This window comes from Pleurodeles waltl, chromosome 4_2 (assembly GCF_031143425.1).
Source record: "Pleurodeles waltl isolate 20211129_DDA chromosome 4_2, aPleWal1.hap1.20221129, whole genome shotgun sequence".
Classification (NCBI taxonomy): domain Eukaryota; kingdom Metazoa; phylum Chordata; class Amphibia; order Caudata; family Salamandridae; genus Pleurodeles; species Pleurodeles waltl.
Window position 1 is genome coordinate 1,021,316,801 of NC_090443.1, and position 14,916 is coordinate 1,021,331,716.

Sequence of the window (14,916 nt, forward strand, 5' to 3'; positions counted from 1 at the left end):
TAAATATCACTTTAGGCAATGTAGACTAGAGGTGGGTGGAGTTTGCAGAGTTTTCCCCACTCCGCACAGACGCAGAGTTCTAAACAACTCTGTGAAGTTGAGTTGGCAAGCGCGAGCAAGAGAATTGGATAAGTTGGCAAACACAAGTGAGATTTCTGAACGCAGGTGGTCATGGTAGGCTGCGACCGCTCGCGATGAGAAAGCTACTGATCGCGTTATGGGAGCTGTCGCTTGAGTCGAAAATCTACTTAAGCGGCAGAAAGAATTTAGTGCCCTAGGGTAATCTGCGTGATGCTGTTTGTGCTGATTGTACAGCATGGGAGAAACTCCTGGCACTGAGAATCAGTGCGAACAGCGCAACTTACCGAAACTCCACCGCTCCTGGGACTCCGTGTAGCTCAGCAGAGTATTTTGAGCACTTTGCAAAGTTCCGCATAGCAGAACTCCAAGAACTCTGCCCCGGCCTAATGTAGACCTGCTTACTTGCAGCATTTACAGAAATATGAGGTATGAGTGGCAGCTACTAAGCTGGCTAGAGAGCAGGGGTCAATAAGGGAACTGATTACTTTTGTTAGTGAAGAAATCTACTAGACATTACCTTTTATATGTTTTTATACATCATTTTATCATTTTAACTGTGTATTTGATGACTAAACAATTTTTCAATGGATTTGACTGATTATCTATATTACTTTTATGTTTGATGTAAAGACAAATAAAGTTTAACGGAGAAGAAGAAGACTAATTATGCTAATCCTTTTCTTGCATTTCTCTCATCCTTCGTTTACCTTTGGCCACTTCAGTCAGACACAATTCTATTGCCTCTGTTTAATTTGTAAGATAAGGCTCCTTAAAATGAAGCTCCTTCACTGTGATTCCTAGAAATATTTTGCATTAGTGTTTGATACATTTGAGTAGTAACTAAAACTAAGCCATGTGAGGTGTTTGTAGAAGATGACAGAAGACACTTTTGTTGAAATTCTAATACTTTTGAGGTCTCCTCCTGTAATTGTATATGATCCATTTGTTGTCTCACTCTGATGTAGAAATCAATGCAATGTTCAAAGTAGGCACCTGCTACAAATGTTAGATCTAAATCTTCTCCCACTCACAATGTCCAGAAGACCTATAGACACATTCAACTGGGTTTGACACCTTTAGTCCTTTCAACTTTTAGAAATTCTGCAGGCTTGGAAAGTTTGAGGGTCAGCTGTCAATGTCCTTGCTTTGACCTCTTCTGTATGAGTTTATTTGTCAGGTCCTGAGAAGTAATCAAAGTACTCCATTTGAAAAATAATTTTAATACTTTGTTATTGGTATATACTCTTTGTGAGCTGTGCCTGGATGTTTGGTTATGCTACCACAATTTGCATTTTATTGCACGCATGGCTGCCTCTCCCTAACCGGCCTATGAAAGACTGCAAGGACTGGGTGCCAGGCAACTTCCAATCATAATTGATGTCCTATGTCAAATGGAATTCTTGCAGACAGTACTGGCCTCTTAACAAACAACATTTGCATGCAGAAAATTATAGAATGCATTTAAATAGAAAACACAAAATTACAAGTCCCAGAAGGCAGAGAATCACTGGCTAAAATGCCTGAGCTGGATAAGGTTTTAAGTATGATCTACAATTTCTGGGCAGCACTGCAGACATCTTCCATGATCATTTCTGAAGTCAGACTGGAAGCAGAGCCTATCAGATGTCTGCATTACTATCGACAGGCCAGTAAGAATGGGCAATAGTGAATCGCATCCCAGTATAACCTGAAAAGGTGAGTAATTCTTGAAAAGGGCAAGTTGAGATTCAGATTTAATCACATCCCAGAATGGTTATGTTATGTGTATTTGTAAAGTGCACTATCCCCCACAAGGGTATCCTGGTGCTGAGCAGGTTTAATTTTGTCGAACTAAAATCCTTTGCCTGTAATATATTTTACCCCTGCCTTAGGTAAACAAGGTTGAATGAAGACTTTACAGATTTCGGGCCTGATTCCTCACCAGCACTCATGGTGGAGGCCCTGCAGTTGAGGGGGAGTCTCCACACCTGGTGGATTCTCTCCCATTAGAATTCAACTCAACCAAACAAAGGCTAAGGTGATGGGTCCGCTGGGCAAAGGATGTCTATCTTGCATATGCAAATACTTAGAATTAAGTCACCTGACCAACTCTAAGACCTTAATGTGAAATGGGAGGATTACGTGGAGCTGCTGGGTGAAAGCAATTGGAGAGATGTCAGAATAACTTCTTGAGAGATTTGGTTAGTTAGACTAGACTAAGGTGCAGATTCAAAGTTTTGCATAGAAGGTACTCCATCGTAATGGCAATGGAATACCCTCTCCACCAAACAGAAGGCCCTCCCACACAATTTAGAGACTCCATCAGAAATATGCTCCTGTGCTGACAGAGCGTGGACCATCAGATGTTAGCCATCCAATCTGCCAGACCAATTTAGAGTGGGCGATTGGATGGATTTGTTTGTTGTCTGTCACTTCCAGGTAACCCTGGTAGTAAGGAACAGTAAAATAAAATACTCCCATATTGTGGGGGTTGTTAGTTTTTCATTTTTCAAAAACAAATGCTTTGGGGATTTGTTTTTGAAAAGTGAAAAACTTTGTAATAGTTTGATGGGTGGCCTTTATCTGTGATGGAGCAGTCTGCCAAACATTTTCACAAGTGACCACTGTGATGTTAAGAGTTGCCCACTGGTCTGGCTGAATCAGCCCCTTAAACATTCACAAGTAAAATATTACATTAGTCTATTTCACTTCCAAAAGACTATGGCATGCTGGTAAGATTCTCTCAACCTGTTGCTTAAGATGTAGTTTTGTGGAGGGTCACCGGTGTCATGTGAAAGAGGACTGTTCAGTCATCACAAAATATTGGGCATAAAGCTCGCCACGGATTCAGTGCTGCGATACCCTCATGAGTGATTAGCTGCGCTCTACAAATTTACATAACATAACAGATTGTCCTTCTGGGAATACTAGATGATCTTGGGGGCAGCTGTGGTGAAAGTAAACTGCTGGTCATAGGTACAGCTATAGCAAAAAAGGATATTGACAAATATTGGGAATCTGCAACAACACCCGTATTTGCAGAACGGGTGAGAGCAATGGACAGAAATTTAAGGGACCCCTCTAAAAGACCAGAGACTGCCCCCTGTTGGAAATTGGGCTATTAGTTGTGTGGCCAGCACAAGTAATAGTTAATCAATTGTCCTCAGTGGGAATCAAACACCCCATTGTAGTGCCTGACTCTCACAGGGTAGCGAGGTGGAGAAGTCTAAGGCCTACTCAAGGGAGGTCGGGGGCTAGGAATCACGGATCACTGGCACACAATAATAACACTCAATAAATGTTTGTCCAGTCAGTACTTTTTCTTTGGAAAAAGTGAAGTCCATTCCTTACACACACTACTGAATACTACACAATAATATACAGATATACAATGACAGATAAAACATACCATAGCTGATGTTGTACACCCACGGGTGACCCCCTAACGGGATCGCGCAAACACATCAAGTGTGTTCAAACAGTTGTGGTGTAATAGGGATATTACTTTGGCCTGAATCATTGTAGTAATTTGAAAAATGGTGGATTGATAAAACATATCAAATCATCATGCAAACTCAATAAAAACATTTATCTGTGCATTCTTTCATACACTTGACAGCATTGTAATGCACCCATATAAACAGCCCCTAGAGGACGTAACCACGTGAAAGCAATATGGTGAAAAACATTACAGTGTAATTATACATTCAGCCCATATCAGTCATAACTCCATGCAATCATTACAATGTAATCACATTAAAAGGCATTATAGTGGAACTATATTCTCAACCCCTAGAGAGTGCAGTGCATACACCTTCAGGCCTTTCAGGTCTTCTAAAATGTGAACATACACCAGGCCTCTAGACACCAAACTACCCTCAGCTGTAAAGCAAAAAACTCCAGCCATGAGAGAGCTTAGAAATTCCTTGAGAAGTGGGACAGATGATGATTTTGGGGTCCCCCAACTAAAGGTGGGGACCCAATAGATGATCCAAGGAGAAAGAGCATGCTTCGATGGTCCGATCATGTAGGACCACCACAGGCTGAGTTATGAGCAAAAATATGAAGCAAATGAAAGACCCCTCAATGCATTATGGAGTACGTTTCCCAGAGTGCAGTGAATAACATAGTAGCGGCTCTCCCACAGTGCTGGGGAGAGCTGCACTAAGGTTTCCCTTTGTTTGATGTAGTATGCGGCCTCGCACTGCATCTTTCATTTTTTTTCTGGTGGAGGTGACCAGTGGACATCCAAAGATGGTCATTGTTGGAGGGCAGCTTCTAGAGCCCAACCCTGGCTGCCCTTGCCAGCTCCACGCACTGGCAAAATTTCTTGATGTTGCAGCGGGAGCCAGCAGTCCTCCTGTGTGTCTGCCCACTCCAGCGAGCAGAAGGGCAATGTTGGGGCTGCTTCAAGGGGCCCAGGGATGGGGTCCTATCCCCCTCCTTGGGAAGGCCCATGGTGCTTTCCCATTATTACATGTATACGGGGGTCGGGATGGGGTCCCGGCCCCTGCAAGGAGAGTCCACCCAATGGATGGGGTCCCCAGGTGAGTTGGGAACATGAGGATGGGGCTCAACGCATACCCTCTTCCCAAACAACATAGATTTAGCTTTTTAACCCCTGGCTAACCCTGGGGGAATTTTACTGGACCTGCAGTGGAGCCCCACGTTCTTGGTGGCAGAGAAGGTCAAAGGTTGCCAATCCTTAAAATGCCATAACTCGGGCCCATTGGGCCGATATGGACAATCCTAGGCTCATTTTACTCTTGGTGGTGAACTCTGTCCATTAGGGGCAACCCTCCTCACTTCCAAAGCAGGGCAGTCCTCCAAAAGCTGGTCCTTTTGGCCCTGCACCAGTTCTTCTTTGTGACTTTGTTGGTGAGTGCAGAAACACTCAGGGCTTCCCCAGCGGGTCCTCAGGGGGATTAATGGGCCAGCTTCACTGGCCCTTCGGGAGACACACTGGTCCTGGGGTCAACTGGTCAGAGACATGAGTGGCGGTCCGGGGGTTCCTCTTTCCAGTTCCCCATTGCAGTCATAGGATCCAACAGCAAAGCAGGTGGCAAATCCGCAGGCAAGAAGAGAGTCTTCCTCATGTGCCAAAGTTTATAAAGTGTAGAGGAAGGACCCAGAAGACAGGCACCCCTAACCAATCCTGGGGTGCAACATCACCTCTCCACCCCTCCTGCACAGTATGTTGGGACAATCCAAAATGGCGTATCATCAGCCACAGGTCACATCAGCACCTGGGGTCTCAGCTCCACCCTTCACTGACATCACTGCCAGGGGCCTGCACACTGGATCTTCAAAAGGCAGCCCCTCGGTGGTTTGACTTGAGTTGTCTGGGCACCCCCCTTTGTCCAAGGGGATTCGGCAGGCCCATCCCTGGTGCAGTGTAACAGCTTGGTGATTGCTACAGAGCATTCTACCCCATCCTCAGCAAAGGGAGAAGTAGTACTAATTGCTCCTTTTGTGTATGGGCCGCCTTGTTCCTGCTTCTGGAGACAGTGTGATTACTGGACACAGCAGGGTGACAACAGGCCTGGGATCCGATTGTGAGCTGAGCCAGGGGAATATGAAAACTCTGAATGACCTACAAGATGTACTGATTTGCAAGCTGGCTGGGTCTAAGCAGAGGAGAAATTTTGGGTGAAATTTCATGGATTGGGATATGGCCGCAAACGATCGTCTGTGGCTGAAATTAACTCATGCATTCCATCCATCACCTTGTTGTTTTTCCAACTTTCTAAAAAGGGCATTTTCAAAATTGTAATTTAAAAACTGGCTTTACCCTTAGAGAAAGAATTTTAATTACAATTTCATAGATCCCTTAAATGCTAACCTGTTCCTAATGAAATGTTAGCACTTATTAAATGTAATAAGGCAACCCAGTGTTACCCTGTGGGATAGGCAGGCCTCACAGTAGTGAACATCAAATTTAGGAGTTTTTAACTACCAGGACATGCAAAACTTAAAAGTACATGCCCAACCTTTTAATTGTAATGCACCCTGCCATATGAACCGCCTAGGGCCTTCCTTAGGGAAGGCTTATATCCAATAAAAGGGGAGTTTAAGGCTTGGCAAGGGGGTTATATTGCCAAGTCGAATTGGCAGTTTAAAACTGCATTCAGGCTACAATGGCAGACCTGGGACATGTTTTAAGTGGCCACTTAAGGGGGTGGCACATAGTTGCTGCATTTTATTTACAGGTCCACGGTATAAGGTATACCACTCTACAAGGGATTTATAAGTGAAATAAATGTGCCAATTAGATGTAAGCTGATTTTACAATGAGCTCACATACTTCAGCACTGGCTAGCAGTGGTAAAGTGCACATAGTCATAAGGGCAACAAAAACATGTTCAGCGAAAATAGGATGGGTGAAAGCAAAACGTTTAGGGGTGACCCTGCAGACAGGACCAAGTCCAACAGACTTTTTATGCCACGGTGGTTCTGAGCCCTGAGATGAGACACACTAACTCCTCACACATCCAGTGCTAGAGCAGAGAACCTTCAGAAGCAGTGATTGCACTGTGTATTCATTCTGGTCACCCCTACCTTTCTGGGCCAATCATCTATAATAATAATGCCAATCCCCAAAACTGGGCTGCATTTTTTAGGCCTCATTTGTCTTCAATTTCCTAGCTTCCTAACTAGCTCTATTTGTTCTTTTAGAGTTATCCTCTTTGGTGTTCTGGGCCTGCCTTTCAATCCACAGACATCTCCAGTCTTCATTATTACAGCTCTGTTTCTCTTTTTGCTTGTTTCGCCTTTGTTTTTCCTCCAGTGGTTGCAATTTCTCACATTCTACTCACTTGTTTCCATGCTGCTCTTCAGTACTTTCTCTTCTTTTCCAAAGAGATCTCCTTAGTAATAATTCCTTAACTATCAGAGTCCACTTTCTTTCTCCTAACTGTCTCTAGTCTGATCTTCAAACATGTCCTGCAAGCACAGGAACTCCTATGTTTTCACTAGTGTTTTCCTCTATCTCAACCTTCTTTTAATCCTCTCTCTTTCTTCAATATTTCTCTCAGGCTTTTCTCCAAGATCTCTACTTGGACCGGTTAACACCCATGGTCTCTATAGTAACTGTTGTTCTCCTGTAGTCGTCCCTAATTACTTTATGTGTACATAGCCACTCTTGCTCTGCTTCCCAGAAGTTTCCCATTCATCCTCTGCACTCTATCAGATCTCTCTCACTACTCATCTTTCCATATTCATATACCTTCCCATTTTGTGTACAGCACTATGTTATTACTTGTCATCATTTGCTTACCATCCTCTCAGTGGTAATCTCTGATCTCACTCACTTATTGCTACGCTGTCTCCACTCTCTGTTCTTCCTACTCAGCTCTCTCTAGTGCTTCTCTCTTCAGCTGTCCATGGTCTTCCTTCTCCTTGTTTGTCTCTCAATAATATTCAGCGTCGGCCACCTCCACTGTTACTTCTTCCACTTCCCACCTCCTGATGATAACAGTCATGTTTTCTTCTCTCCTCTACAGGCTTCCCATGGTACAGCTGGCCTCTTCCAGGTACGTTGATCTATGTGGATTTATTTAAGTCAAAACAAGGTGCAATATTTTCCAGGGCAGCCGAAACTCACGATGGTGGTTTTTTAGGAGTGTTCAATTGTAAATTTTCACAAAAGGTCCCTACCTACACAGAAATACCTTGCAACTGTCGAAGAAACAGCCATATATATATATATAAAACAAAAAAATATACTTTTGTTTTGTGTGTTTTATTAGGCAGTTCAGTAAGACGATAATCAGAGTCGTGTTTGCATCTGTCTAAAGTAACTGAGGCAAAAAGGATATCATTAACATATTGAACAAAAATGGAGATTCCAGGAAAAGATCAAGTTTGGAAAAATTTCTTTAAAGGTTAGGAAAAGATGAAGGGGACTCTGTAAAGCTTTGACAGAGCTTCCATCACTTGGGATGTGCCAAATGAGAATGCAAAGAGAAATGATCTCTCTTTACGAACGTATATGGTGAAGAACGTGGAACAGTAATCCACCACGGTTAACTATTTGACATTTGTGTGGCTGCAGGGACGGTAGCAGTGTTGGGGACCACTGGGGAAGCTAGAGATAACCAAATTATTGATAGCATGAATGCCTTGCACAAAACAGTATACATTGTTCTTCACACCTTTTTGTCAGGGGAAACTGGAGTATTGCATTTGCTACAAAATGGTCCCAAAACGTGATATAGTGTGATACTGTCCAGGAAGACTTGTTGGAAGCTTTGGTTTCCAGCTTCAGAGAATACAGGAGAATGTGGGATAGTTCTTAATAGGTTTTATCTTTATTTTTACAAGATCAGTGGAAAGTATGCAACCCACATCACTAGCACCTGTAGATCATAAAGTTGAGAGAACTTTTTCAAGTACTTCAGAAGATTTTTTAAATTATCAGCAGATGATTTTCAATCAGTCTTGCAAAACATGGCAAGGTCCTAATTTTCCTTGCTCTGTGGTACATTAAGGTAAACTCTATCTAGAGTGTGCAAAGCAGTGCAAATATTTTTCCGGAAATATCATGACCCGAAAACCTTTCAGGAGAAAAGGGCATAGGACAAAAGCATGCACGTCTGCGGAAGGACCAAGAGTTATGGAAACATGATTTGAAATGTGGTGGGGGACTCATTGATTTGAAATACCGACTGCAAATAATCAGAGTGTTTTAGGGCAGATCAGCTTGGGCCAACATTAATGAGCCAGGTCGAGAGAGTTTTATTTATGACAAAGCAAGCATAAGGACCTTTCTAAACTTTGGTAATGAAAGAGTTTATGGTACAATCAGCACCTCTTGGGCTGTCCCAGTATTCTGGGTACGGATTCTGTGTGACCTCGGTAAATTCAGGTGCGTTGGAGGAAATAGGTAACTTTGCAACAACATTAGGGCAATCTGTTTTCCATTGTCTAAGCTGCAAAAAATCAAAATATTACCCTCCTGGTCCTTGGTCTTCTCCCCTGCCTCTCCCAGCCCTGCCCCAGCTCACCCACAGTTTCCTTCCTGTTTCTTTCGCTGAGAGCATCTTTGCCCCTTCCCTTCACCTCCTAATTTTAAAAATATCATCTTAGATTCAGCAGGTCCCCTCTAATGTTGCTGAGACACCACTTAATGGTTTGATGCAGTCAATAATTCAGGCAAACGTTTAGTTTATCATCCAATAACAATAGTCATCAATTGATTTCACACATCCAACTCTATATCAACTGTGTCGCCTGGGTGATGCCCAAATACATTTCAAATTAATCGTTAAGCCTATCTAAGTAATCTGCTGGTGACTCTCATTTGCTTTGTTGGCAATTTGAGATCTTAGTCCAACCAATTTTCAGTAACCACACTTCTGCAACTGCATTCAATAAAACATCCTTCTATGCATTCAGGGTCCCTACATTCCCGTGGTTTTGTCTCAGCCATACTCCCTTTTCAGTCAGTTGGCCCCTTACTTCACTTGGCACAAACAAACACAATAATTGATTCACAGTTGGGCTTGTAAACTTCGAATACACTTTGCACTTCTTTGAGTACCTGTGTAGGGGTTTTTAAAACATTAGGAACTTGCTTCTTAATACTCTTCAAATCAGGAAGTTCCAGGGGACATTAGCCATAATTTTACCTCCAGGGGTGATGTAGTTTACTCATAGGACTTTTGTTGTCTGCATTGTTAGAGGATGCTAGAGTGTCCTCCCTCACATTTAGGACTCTTCTTCTAAGTCCATCTCAAACTTTCCGAAAAAAAATGATGCAAGGAAATCTTGTTAGATTGTCTTGCGCCATTTTTTCACCTCCAACGGGGGAATGTCACCTTTGCATACATTATGCCTGGTGCAGGCATAATGTGGTGCAAAGGGTTACATAGTGGCGCAATGCATGCGTCGTGCCACTTTGTAAATATGGCATGGGGATTTTGGTCTCATTGGGCCACATTAGCGTAAAATAAATGATGCTAATGTGGCGCAAGGAGGCACAAGGGGCTCTTAAATATGCCCCTTGTGCCTATAGTATATACCCTAGAGCTGGCGTAGGAGTTATTTCCCAGTTAGAATCACAATTTTGGTGAAGAGCACAATGACACAAAGAAGTTTCCCTATAACTTTGCGCCCACAACTTCCTCCTAAACAAAGGGCCACAAATCCTCTTCAGCCCTGGTTTCACTAATGCCATTCATCCTCCTGATCAACACTGAGGCACTCAATGTTATCAGTTTTGGAGGTATCTTGTCGTAGGACCCCTTTAGCACCTATATTTGACATCCTTATTTTAGAATTAGGCCCATGGCGTGTGCCATTTACATTCGTATAACATTTGTTTTCATATTTTTAGCAAAGCCTTCTTTTAGTTAATAGTTTTCATATTATAATAAGCTGCCTCTTTCTAAGAAGACACAATTCACGCTGCACTTTTATCAGCAATTGTACAACGTGCACTCTCTGCCCTGTCCAAGGCTGCCATGTACGGTACATGATGTGCCAACTCGTATTGCCGACCCAGGAGTCAATTCCTATCCACAAAACACATCATTATGTCTGGCCTGTTCTCGAAACTCTGTATGGGTTATTATATAAGAAACTCATAGGCCTAGGGAAGTTAGAGGGCATTCCAGTCATAAGAGGCCTGGGACGCATATCACACTGCAGACAGCTTTGCTGATTCTGGTGTCGACTCTTCAGCTTCCTGAGCTGAGTGCTATCCAGGCAACAGGCAGAACCATTCTCCAATATTCAGGTATGGGGTTGGGGTTATTTCCTTAGATTGGAACAGACAAAATGGATACAACCACTTTGCTCTCAGAACTAGACATAGGGTTACAGTAGAAATTGCTAGAATCTCTAGGCTTTCTAGACTCATAAAAATGGTGGGGTTGTTTATTTTTCTTTGCCTTGGTTGTAATGATGATTACTTTATTGACAAGACCATGTCCACTCACCTGAACTCCAGGTTCCGCGGGAGCGAAGAAAATAAAACCTTCACCCCTAAACACTATTCTCTCGTACCTGAACTGAACAGGGAACGAGCGAATAGTCTCTGGGGGAAAGTGATAGGGAACAGGGATTTGGGAAGGGAAGAGAAACAAAAACACTGGTTCACAAAGGAGCGTCACTTTTGTTCTAAGAAAGTTGCCTCGGGCTTTGGTGCAGTAATTTCTAAGACCAAAACAAATAAAAAAAGAAAAGAACTACAAATATCACAGAGTCTTTCAGCAAAATACCAATAATCATTCGCACTTGAATGCTCAACTATTAAACACACTTTTGTAACTCACAACAAAATCGTTATAAAATCAAACTTATGAATTTGTCTTTTGTTATTTGTTTTCACACAATAGACTCGCTCCAAAAATAATCAGAATAAACGTCTAATTTTGCATAGATATCGAGCAATGGTTTCAGGAGTTCACAACACTTAACTTGAATGCTGCCTTTAAAAATACTTCTCAAGCTGTCTTAGCATCGACAAATGTTTTTCATAATGCACCAAAAGATCACGAACTTCGAGAAGGTTGAAAACAGGGGAACGAGAGGGGGATTACTCATGAACTGACTTCTCTTGGAATGTTTTAGATTATTTGAGGGAGATGGAATACGGTTTGTAAATTCTACAGCCGCTGTAAAAGTAATCTGCTCAAGAGAGGGAAGCTCTGATGAAGTTTCGCACTGAAAGGATGACTCCAGAAAGAATCACAGAAACTCCATCCAAACTAGGAACACCTGCGAGGGAAAGAAGACTAGAAGCCAAGCACAAAAAACACCTTGGCAGTTCTATTTATAGACTGGAGATGAGTCATCAGACACATGCTGGGGATGAGTCATCAATCACTTCTGATGATTCATATGAAGGAATTCTGGTGAACAGTCATCAGACTTATGCTGGTGATGAGTCATCAAACACTTCTGCTGATTTATATGAAGGAATTTAATGTTTCCATAAACCACTCGGCACACAGTTCACAAATGGGACAACACTTGCTTTTATCAATATAAACAAACATGCAATGTAGTTTTCCTCACAAGTCACAGGGAAGTGCTGTGCTGTAAACACATTCATGACATGTTTAATCTTTTTTCATACATGCTGATTTATTTTGTGAGGGTGCAGCAAGAAGCGTGCGTGTGTGAATGCGAGTCCTAACATTTATTATGTTTGATCTGCCTTATTACCACAGCCCATGTTTTTTACACTGCTTTGCAACTGCTTCAATTAATGCATTGAAATCCAGTATGGATCTTGTGTCCTGCCTTGGCATGTGTGAGTAATTGAGTAACCGATTGAAAGGGGTATAATCTGTTTCAATGACTTCCCTGAGGAGTCAGAGTGTCACATTTAGATAGCCACAAATTACCTCTTCCTTGATTGGAGTGGATGAGGCACTATGGGCTAGCCAGGAGTTACGCTGACAGCTTCCAAGTGGTTGAAGTTGACTAAGCCCTTGCTTCTACAGAATACATCCTCCTCGGGGACCTGAACTTCCACCTCGAAAACACCAATGACAGCAACTCGCACGCCCTGCTCGCCAACCTTGCCAACCTCGATCTCAATCAACTTGTCACTTCTCCCACCCACTCTGCTGGACACACGCTCGACCCCATCTTCTCCACCAGCAGACACATCACCTTCAGCCACACTATCGAGCTCCACTGGACAGACCACTGCTGCGTCCACTTCACTTTCAATAAACCCACCACCCACTACCACCCACAACCGATCCCCAGCCAGGGCTGGAACAAGATCACCAACGACCAGCTGATCTCCGTCCTCACCTGAGCCCTACCAGCCGCCCGCAACCTTAGGCAATGGATCGAGGACTGCACCAACACTCTCGCCCCGATCAAAGAACCCTCTCACAACAGCACCATCAGAAAGGCAACCTTGTTCACCACTTACCTCCGGACCTCCAAACAGGCCTGCTGCAAACTCAAGCAGAAGTGGTGCCAGGAACAGACACCAGCCACCCACACGGCCCTCAAGAACGCCATCCGCAAGCACCATCAGCTCATCCGGGCCACCAAGAGATCCTCCTTCAAGGAACATATTGACAACAAGGCGCACAACAGCAAAGAGCTCTTCAACATCGTAAAGGAACTCTCGAATCCCAGCTCCAGCACCAATGACAACCCACCTTCGCAAGACCTCTGCGACTCCCTCGCCACCTTCCGCAAGATCACAGACATGCACGACAGCTTCAACAACAAGACCCCACCAGCAGCCACCAACACCTCTGACTCTTCATCCCCCAACTGCTCTCCTGGACACACGTCAACGACGCCGACACCGCCAAAGTAATGAGCACCATTCATTCCGGCCCTCTGTCTGACCCCTGCCCGCACTACATCTACAACAGAGCGAGCGCCCCCCAACTTCGTATGATCATCAACAGCTCCTTTGAGTCCACCACCTTCCCGGAAATCTGGAAGCACGCCGAGATCAACGCCTTACTCAAGAAATCCCAGGCAGATCCTAAGGACCTCAAAAACTACCGGCCCATCTCCCTGCTTCCATTTCCCAGCAAAGGTACTTGAGAAGATCGTCAATAGGCAACTGTCCTACCACCTGGAGGACCCGTCCCAATCCGGCTTTCGCAGCAATCACAGCACCAAGACCTCCCTGATCGCAGCAACCGACGATATCTGGACCCTCCTGGACAAAGGCGAAAGGCGAAACAGCAGCCCTCATCCTCCTGGACCTCTCAGCCACCTTTGACACCGTCTGCCACCACACCCTGCGCACATGCCTCCACGACGCAGGGATCCACGACAAGGCCCTGGTCTGGATCACCTCCTTCCTCTCCGACAGAACACAGAGAGTCCGCCTCCCTCCATTCCTTTCTGAAGTCACCAAGACCATCTGTGGAATACCACAGGGCTCCTCCCTCAGCCCGAAACTCTTCAACGTCTACATGGCACCGCTCGCCAAAATCGGCTGATCTCAAAACCTCAACATCATCTCTTACGCCAGCGACACGCAGCTGATCCTCTCCCTCACGAAGGACCCTGCCACAGCCAAAACCAACCTCCACGAGGGTATGAAGGCCGTCACCAACTGGATGAAGAACAGTTGACTAAAACTAAACTCAGATAAGACAGAGGTCCTCATCCTCTGCCCCACCCCCTCTGCCTGGGACGCCTCCTAGTGGCCGCCCTCACTGGGAGCCGCACCAACGCCCACCAACCACACCCGCAACCTGGGTTTCATCCTTGACTCATCGCTCTCCATGACCCAACAAGTCAACGTCGTCTCGTCCTCCTGCTTCAACACCCTCCACATGCCCTGCAAAATCTACAGGTGGATCCCTACCAAAACCAGAAAGATGGTTACCCAGGCCCTCGTCAGCAGCAGACTGGACTGCAGCAACGCTTTCTATGCGGGAACCACAGCAACTCTCCAGAAAAGACTGCAACGGATACAGAACACCTCCGCACGCCTCATCCTCAACATCCCCCGCCACAGCCACATCACAGCCCACCTGAGAAACCTACACTGGCTTCCCATCAACAAAAGGATCACATTCAAACTCCTAACCCACGCCCACAAAGCACTCCACAGTGCCGGACCAGCATACCTCAACGGTCGCCTCACCTTCTACACCCCGAATCGTCAGCTCCGCTCCGCCAACCTCACCCTCGCCACTGTCCCACGCATCCACTATACAACAACCGGCGGCAGATACTTCTCCTACCTCACGGCCAAGACCTGGAACACCCTCCCCATCCACCTACGACAGACCAAGGACCTACTGACCTTCAGGAGATTCCTCAAGACCTGGCTGTTCGAGCAGTGGCAGCCCCTCTCACCCCCTCCTAAAGGTGCCTTGAGACCCGCACGGGTGAGTAGCGCGCTCTACAAAT

The 14,916-nt window shown here is 44.8% G+C and overlaps 1 protein-coding gene across 1 annotated transcript in view; it reads left to right on the forward strand.

The window, feature by feature from the left end:
• The window catches only part of LOC138293608 (adhesive plaque matrix protein 2-like), a 562,975-nt gene that overhangs the window by 32,014 nt on the left and 516,045 nt on the right, over positions 1-14,916 (forward strand). Inside the window, exon 2 of the mRNA XM_069232882.1 lies at positions 7,563-7,592. Coding sequence (XP_069088983.1) covers positions 7,563-7,592 — 30 coding nt within the window. The remainder of the gene's footprint in view (positions 1-7,562; positions 7,593-14,916) is intronic.